Source organism: Phocoena sinus, chromosome 10, assembly GCF_008692025.1.
Source record: "Phocoena sinus isolate mPhoSin1 chromosome 10, mPhoSin1.pri, whole genome shotgun sequence".
In the NCBI taxonomy this organism is placed as follows: Eukaryota; Metazoa; Chordata; class Mammalia; order Artiodactyla; family Phocoenidae; genus Phocoena; species Phocoena sinus.
Genome location: NC_045772.1, coordinates 6174163 through 6182854, shown reverse-complemented (window position 1 = coordinate 6182854; position 8692 = coordinate 6174163). Strand labels below are relative to the sequence as shown.

The following is an 8692-nucleotide window of genomic DNA, read 5'->3' as shown; positions in this document are numbered from 1 at the left end:
GGGAGAAATGGACTGTGTCATGTAAAGAAATACTCGTTTTCAGTGCTTTTTATGTGGCGCTCAAAGCACTCTGCCAACAATCCCTCCCGATCACTTGGAGGCGGCGGCCTGGCTGGGCTCGGCCCACTGGAGCCCCTTCGGCCTCCTCAGCCACGCGCCCTCCACGCCAAGGTCCTCGGGAGGCCCCTACAGGTTCTAGTGCAGGTCCTCGTCAGCCTCCTGCACCTCCACGTGACTGTAGGACCTCCAGGCCTGCAGGTTACAGCTCTTCAGGATGGTTCCCAGCTGCTTCCCAGGTCCTACTTCAAAAGTTCTGGGGAACTCGGTGCCTTTCTTCCTCTCATATACGGCGTGCATCGTCTGCTCCCACTTCACCGGGGAGACCACCTGCCGGACCAGCAATTTCCGGATGTGTTCTGGATGCATGTATCTACTCCCATTAACGTTTGAGTGGACGGACACCAGAGGCTTCTTGACATCAATTGCCTTTAAAACTTGTGCCAGGGGCTCCAAAGCTGGCTCCATGAGGCTGGTATGGAACCCACCGCTAACTGGCAACATCTTGGTGCGTCTGAAGTGGTACTTGGAGGAATTCTTCTGGAGAAACTGCAGAGCCTGGAAGCAAAAGAAGGGAGGTTTAAGCCAACCAAATCTTAGGGGAAGAAACAGAGAGGCAGTCACCACTGGCTGATGTCGTCACAGTCCTACGTGTAGGATATGCTTATCTCGACACATCAGCACAGGTTATTTCATCCTGCACAGCTGCCAAGTCAGTGTCCCAGAAGCCCTCACTAGCCCGGTGACCCCAGACAACCTCTTTGAACTTCTTTTAGTCCATCCATAAAATGAGCACAATTTCACCTACTTCATAAGATTGCTGGGAAGTGATCAGATAGGAGGTATCTGATGAATGAAAAAGCAGTATCTAGTAAGTGTTAGTTTTCACTTAGAATTCTGCTACTCTTCATAATTTTTTTAAGCCTGTTTTCTTGTTACTCCATAACCTTCAAGATGAAAATTCACAAGATTCCAGCCTCACTTCACAATCCAAGGTCTGAAACCCCTCATCTGGGCTCCTCTAGAGAAGACAAGAGCTTGATTAAAAGGGGCCTCTGGGACTAACAGGCCCAAACTTAGAACCATTTGCAAACATCTTTAGAACAGTATATATTCTTAAGAGACCCCGTGCCCTCGGGACACAGCCCAAGGCTTACCACCCTGACAGCCCTTCACTGGGATCCACCAAAGGCCTTCCTATGCACTAAACCGTCTGCCACGTCCCTCCAACCTGACACCATCCACGGCCTGCTCAGAAGCTTGGCCAGCTGCTCCTGACGACTCAAGGTAAGTCGTGGCAGCTGCGTGACCTCGGGCACTTTACCTGTCAGTGCCTTAGTTCCCTCACCTGTAAAATGGTGATAACAACAGTTACGTCACAGGGCTATGAAGAACTATGCTCGGTATACAAACCCTACAGAAGCGCAGCAATTACTAACTTGTTACCAAGCCCATCCATGTCCACCGGGAAAAGTACAGCAGGGCCTGGAGTTCCCTGGTGGCCTAGCGGTTAGGATTCCAGGCTTTCACTACCGTGGCCCAGGTTCAATCCCTGATTGAGGAACTGAGATCCTGCAAGCTGTGCGGCACGGCCAAAAAAAAAAAAAAAAAATACAGCGGGGAAGCTATTTGTGCCCCGAAAGGGGAGGGATGAAAGTTTCTGGTTGGACGGTGCTCGTTCGTCCCTCTCTGTGGGCCCCGCCCCGCAGGAGCTTAGCCTGCTGCCCAGGCGCGACTGGCCCGAGGCTCATCACGTGTCACTTCCCTCTGCTGAGTGAGTCCATCTGTTCCACCCGGAGGCTGCTCAGCCACCTGAGCCTTGGGGCGAAATCCAAGTGGAGCAGAGCCCAGCGCAGCGAACTGTCATGGAGCGTGAACCATGCGTGTGGGAAGCACGGAGGGGTCTGGGCTGTCACTGCAGCAGAGTCTAGCCTGACCTGACTGACCTGGTGCTTCACACCCAATTCCACGCTCCATCCATCCCCACCTCACTGAGGGGTGCGCCCCCAGCACCTCTCTGAACAGGAGACTCTTGGACTTCACAGCCCAAGCCCTTCCCACCACGCCTGGACACTTCTGATCACCGGCATCTACGGAGACAGCTACTCGGTGGCACTTCTGCACCACTGCCATGGTCTCTAAGTGCTTTCCATGGGAAGTCTCTGGATTCATCCAACTCAAGTCCCAGGTCAGGGCCACAGGAGTCAAGGACACAGCCTCAGGGTCCAGAGGCTCCTGTGGCTGGCTCTCAGGCCAGGCATGGGTCTAACAAAGGGCAAGGAGTTTTTTCACATCCACTGTTGGAAAGGGACTCACCTGCTCAGGGGACCCTGCCCGCACCTAAGCTCTTTGCTGTAGCACTTCCAACAGCACCAAAGGCCAAACCTGGGAATCCCAGGAATCGCCACCTGCACTGGATGCCCACCTGTCTGGGAGCCTGGGAGACTCCTGCCTTGACTGGGGGGCCCCTCCTGGCCCACTTATGGGCTTCCTTCCAAGGCTATTAATGGGAATAAGCAACCAGCTCCGTGATTCGCTTGGGGCCACCGTAGCTGGTCTTCGCGTCATCTCAGAACTGCCCCAGAGGCTCGCACTGATTCAGAGGAGATACGTAAGGACACCTGCGTACTGGCAAGGCCTCAACAGGGAGATGAGCCAGCATGGTCAAGTGGAGGGTGGAGGGAACCTGAACTTCAGAGGCACATGGACGGGAGCTCTCACCTTGCCTCCACCACCACTAAGCACTTGGCTCTCAGTGCCTCAGCTTCCCGCTGTAGAGCTCCCGTCCACAGAGCGCAGGACCAGATGGAGGACCGGAGGAGACAAGACGGGGAAGCACCCATCCGGCCTGCACTCAACACTCCCCAGCCAGGCACACGGTACAGAACTGCCCCTTCCGTCGGGCGCTCCTGTCTGCCTGGGATGCCCCTGCTCTTGGCAACCTCATCCTCCAGGCACCGCCTCCTGGCAACCTGGTAGTCAGCCCGACCCTTACTGTGCCCTGAAACCTGGAGTCATCCGTTCACAGCCAGCCTTCCTTTGACAGCAGGAACCCCGGCTGATCCGTCCGTGTGTCCTCAGTGCTTACCACACAGGAGCTGCCCGAGAAAGGATGTCTGGGGCAGCAGTGAGTGGAAGGATGGACAGAAGGAAAGGCTGCAAAAACAGACACCTAAGAAAATGGAGAGCAGGGCAGAGTAACCCAGCAGGAAACAGCTTCTCTCTCCAAAGAAGCAACTGGATCAGAGGCTGTGGGAAGCCCAGAACGTATCACAGGAAGGCCCTGGAGATTATCTGGCCCAGCCCCTTTACTTTCCACGTGGGCTGGAAATTTGCCCAAGGTCTGTACGTGGTGGAGCGGAGACAGTACCCCAGCCTCCTGCCTCTCCCTGCAGTGCTCGCTCTACCACACACATCCCTGGCCCCCAGATGCCTCCCAAGGACCAGGGCTGGGCAGAGCACCTGTTACACTCTGTGCGCTCCCAGGTGTGGAATAATTCCAACCTTCTGGACTGGACTGGACGGGGGTCTAGGAAGGTTGCTCCCGTGAACACCCACCTCCAGGTGTCCGGAGATCACCCTGCAGTCGGGAAAGAGGTAGCTGGACACCTCGCACACGGGGTTCTCTATGCCCAAAGTCCTGCAGTGCTCCTGGGCCTCCAGACAGGCAAAGGTGAACTTGGACTGAGGCTGGCCGACGACGGACAACATCCCACTGGGGACAGCTTCCGAGGCTTCCTGCATGGCCTCAGCTCGGATTTTCACTGCATACAAACCTACCCAGAGAGAAGTGCATTTAGAAAAATCAAGGCACGTAATGGAGAAGAGAAACCCAGACCCAAAAAACAAAGCACAAATTCCACACTGTGTGCTGGAGACACTGATATGGGTATCCATCACCAGTCTACAAGCCGCAGTTCTACGTATCTGAAAGCATACATATATGGTACCACCATCATCAAAAGGCAGGGTGCTGTCCCTGGCACAACCTCAGTGTCCACTGACAGATGGATAAAGAAGACGTGGTACATATATATGATGGAATATTAGTCTAAAAAAGAATGGAATAATGCCACTTGCAGCAACATGGCTGGACCTAGAGATTAGCATACTAAGTGAAGTTAGAAAGACAAATACCATGTATCACTTATATGTGGAATCTAAAATACGACACAAACGAACATATCTACGAAACAGAAACAGACTGAGACATAGAGAACAGACTCGTGGCTGCCAAGGGGGAGGGGACGTGGGGGAGGGAAGGATTGGGAGTTGGGGATTAGCACATGCAAACTATTACATACAGGATAGATAAACAACAAGGTCCTACTGTAGAGCACAGGGATATACATCCAATATCCTGTGATAAACCATAATGGAAAAGAATGTGAAAAAGCACATATGTATAACTGAATCACTTTTCTGTACAGCAGAAATCAGCACAACATTGTAAATCAACTATACTTCAATAAAATTTAAAAACAAAACAAAAAAGAATGGACTGCAATTACTGGACAGCTATCATCCTGGTCCTGGGCCAGACCAAGGAGCGGTTAAGGGACCGATGCAGGGTTTGACGGGACAACAAAGTCTGAGGAACAAACCCTGCACCCTTTCTCTCTAACACACCTTCGTTCACCCGGCACCGTATTATGTCTGTACTGGACTTTTAGCCCTTACACAAGCAGAACTGTGGAGCAAATACATTAAAAGCCTGTGTTAACAGGCAGGAGAGAACCCACAAGAACGTGGAAACCCTCCCAGGCAGGCATTAAATAACTATGCAAATTGTCAAGTGAAAAAACACAGAATGTCAATAATCCTGCAAATTACATATACATAAAACTGTATTTGTATAAAACAGTTTTATTAGGATGTGGAAATATGAAAATTTTTTTCCACTTCCTTGATAATGCTTCCTTCCTATAATGCTTTTTTAAAAAACAATGAGGTGAATTTCACATAAAATATAACCAGTTTCAAGTGTATAATTCAGTGGTATTTGTTTTGTTCATGTTGTACAACCACCAGCTCTAGTTTCAAAACTTTCCATCAGCCCATAAAACACCTCATTTCTCCTCCCCTCCATCCCCGGTAACCTCTAATCTGTTGTCTCTCTGGATTTATGCCTTCTGGACATTTCATATAAAAATATGTGATTTTTGTGTCTGGCTTCTTTCACTTAGCACGTTTTTGATGTTCATCCACACTGCAACATAAGTATTTCATTTCTTTTTATGGCTGAATAATATTCCACTGGATGGATCTACTACAATTTGTTTATCCATTCATCTGATTATGGACATTTGGATCATTTCCACCTTTGGCTATTATGACTAATGCTGCTGTTATAAACATCTGTGTACAAGTTTTTCTGTGTGGACATGTTTTCATTTCTTAGGTATAGACCTGTGAGTAGAACTACTGGGTCACATGGTAATTCTATGCTTAACTTGAGGAACCACCAAATTGTTTTCCACAATGGCTGCACCACTTTACATTTCACCAACAGTGTGTGAGGTTCCTACATCCTTGCCAACACTTATTATTTTCCTCTTTTGTTTTTTAAATTAAAGCCACCCCAGTGGGTATGAAGTGGTACCCCACTGAGGTTTTGATTTGCATTTCCCTAATGATTGGTGATGTTGCACATCTTTTCATGTGCTTATTGGTCCTTCGTATATCTTCTTTGGAGAAATGTCTATTCAAGTCCTTTGTATGTAGCTATAAGCAAAAATGTTTACATGTTTATACACAAAAATCTTAAAAAGTGGAACTGATATGGCTCAAGATCAAACACTGATTTATTCTTTTTCACTTAATGAGAATCTACTGATGATCTACCACACGACAGGCACTGGAGGTACACGAGTGGACTAAGAATGCACGTAAGTAGTGGGAGACACTAAAGCAAGAAGATTTCACAAGACTACAGGAAGAAAGAAATTCCCTGATGAACCCTTCAAGCTTAAAAGGGAATCAAGGTGAAGTCTGGTCCTCAGGTCCCATTGTCACCCCCACCCATGGCTCTCTTCTCTATTACCCCTGAGTAGGTCCAGAATTATTTTTGGTAGTGCCCCTTGTCCTCAGTAAGCCCAGCAAGACAATACCCCATGCATAAAACCGAACCTTGGGACTTTCCTGGTGTTCCAATGGTTAAGAATCCGCCTTCCAATGCAGGGACGTGCGTTCGATCCCTAGTCACGGAACTAAGATCCCACATGCCACAGGGCAACTAAGCCCATACGCTCCGCAATGAAAAGATCCCCCATGCCACGACTAAGACTCAATGTAGCCAAATAAATAAATATTAAAAAACACAAAAAAACCCCAAACCTCTTCCTATGTACCTTCACAAAATTCCATGGCTCCAGCAAACACTAGGGCTGCAAATTCTCCCACACTGAATCCTGCAGCAGCAACACAGTTCTCAATAACCTGCAGCGACACATGCAGAAGAACATGAGGCCAAGTTCTCAGGCGAGTTCAGTCCGGGGCTCTGCACTTGCAAGCTGACAGGGGTTCAGCAGTTCAGTGAGCCAGGTTCTGCTGGCCTGGTGCTCCAGCCAGAAGACAACACACAGAAGTGGCCTTGACTATCACTGATCCAGCCCTTTACTGATGAGGAACTTTAACTGGCAAGTCAAGTTAAAGCCTACTGGCGGACTCCTTGGTTGAGCTGTGATGCCAACCCAGGGCTCTGGATTCTCTTGCTTCTGCCCTAGTGCTGCCCCTCAGGCTGATGGAGACAGAGAACGCTAAGTACAAAAGTTAAGAGCATGACCTTCAGAATCACCTCTGGATTTGATTTTTAGCCTGGGAGAGTTCCCTAACGTCTGCCCCTCAGTTATCTCATCTGTGAAATGGGGAGAGCAGCAGGACCGACCTCACAGGGCTGCTGAGAGAATTACATGGAGATAACACCCCTAAATCGCTCAGCACAGACCTGGCCCAGGACAGGCACTGGATGAATGTTATTATCATGACTCGACATGACCACTTAAACTAATTCCTTTAATATCTGAGTCTTCTTTCCTTACCCACTCAGTGACAGTACTTACCTCACAAGGCTGTTGTGATGATGAAATGGGGGTAAAGTACGAGCTTAACATTTACTGTTGTGATAATAAATATTAATAGCAATCATTTCACAACTTCAAGTGAACTGATACTTTCAGATATCACCTTCTCAATGACCCTTCCTTTAAGGGTGAAGCTTAATCATGCTAAAATCATTTAGTAATTAATTAAATGATTAAGGATCATTTAAAATTGCAACCCAGCCCTCCACTCCCCGGCCCCTCTCCCTGATCTATTCTTCTTTCTGAAACACTTATCTTTAACACACTACGTAATTTACATAGCACATTTATTCTCTATTATCTATCTTCTTGCCCTAACATGCAAGCTCCCCAGGCGCAGGGATCCTTGTTTTGTTTGTTGTAGGCTGTATCCACTGGGCCTACAACAGTGCCCGGCACGGTGGGAACTCAGTAAGGATCTGCCGAACAGATCAGACGTTGGAGCACGCCGGCCTGGCAGGCTGGAGCTGTGAGAGCTCGGGCGGAGCCCATTCTCCCCGGCCTGCAACAGGGCCTCGGGCCTCACCGCGGGCTGCAGGTGATGCAGTTTCTCGACGGCGGCCAGCGAAGCCACGAAGACGGCGGGCTGGCAGTGCACGGTGCGGTCCAGGGCCTCCTGCGGCCCATGCAGGCTCAGCTCCAGCAAGTCGTAGCCCAGCACGCGGTGGGCGGCGGCGTAGAGCTCGCGGACGCGCGGGTAGCGGAGCAGACCGCGGCCCATGCCCACCACCTGGCTGCCCTGGCCGGGGAAGAGCAGCACCGAGCACTGGCCCGGCAACCGCCGCACCGAGGCCTCCCGGGGCCCTTCCTCCGCCGCTGTCGCATCTCGCAGCAGCTCCTCCACGTCCACCGCGCCCGAGGGAGGCAGCAGGAAGCTCGAGGCGCTGCTCCTGCACCTCACGCCCCGGCCCAAGGCCCACACAGCCCGCGCGACCCGGACGTTCATGCTGAGGAACCGGCCCCACGCGCGTTACCAGGGCGACCGAGGCCCGACAGCGGCGGCGCGGTGCAGCGCGGCGCGGTCCTTGACGCATTTCCTGCCGGCGGGCAGAGGCACCGCTGGGCGGGAAGAAAGGTTCCGCTGTTACAGATTCCGCCCCTGCTCTGAAACTGTCGGCTGCGCGCCGGGTGATCCACACGCTTACCTAAACCTCCGCAGGAAAAAATAAAACACGACACCACACCACAGTGAGCCCTCAAACATATTTATTAAGTAAACAACCCAATGCAATGTAATATTCAACCTAGCATGGAAAAAGTACTTGAAACGCTTCCACATTCTTTCTTGCATCTGATTTTCCCAGCGCTGTCCTTTTATGTTTCCTACAAACCAGACACGGTGCCAGGCCCAAAATAATCGTCCAATTAATACTTGTCCTATTGAACAAAGCCCTAGATATATTTCAGACATTAGTCTGTTTAATTCCTCACAGCAACGCTGTGACGAATAGGTGCTATTATTATCCTCAGTTTACACATGAGTAGACAAGGGCTCAAAGACAGGTGGTTAGTGATAAAAGGAGGACTGGAAATTGGGGGTGCAAGGCTGGGTC

General features: G+C 50.4%; 1 protein-coding gene across 1 annotated transcript; it reads right to left on the bottom strand.

The window, feature by feature from the left end:
- Positions 1-32: 32 nt before the first annotated feature.
- MCAT (malonyl-CoA-acyl carrier protein transacylase) lies at positions 33-8172 on the bottom strand. The gene is made up of 4 exons (XM_032645500.1): positions 7666-8172; positions 6408-6495; positions 3616-3833; positions 33-615 (listed from the first exon to the last, which is right to left on the bottom strand). Exons 1-4 carry the CDS (start codon positions 8083-8085, stop codon positions 196-198), a joined length of 1146 nt encoding a protein of 381 aa, XP_032501391.1. The 5' UTR covers positions 8086-8172; the 3' UTR covers positions 33-195.
- Positions 8173-8692: the final 520 nt, after the last annotated feature.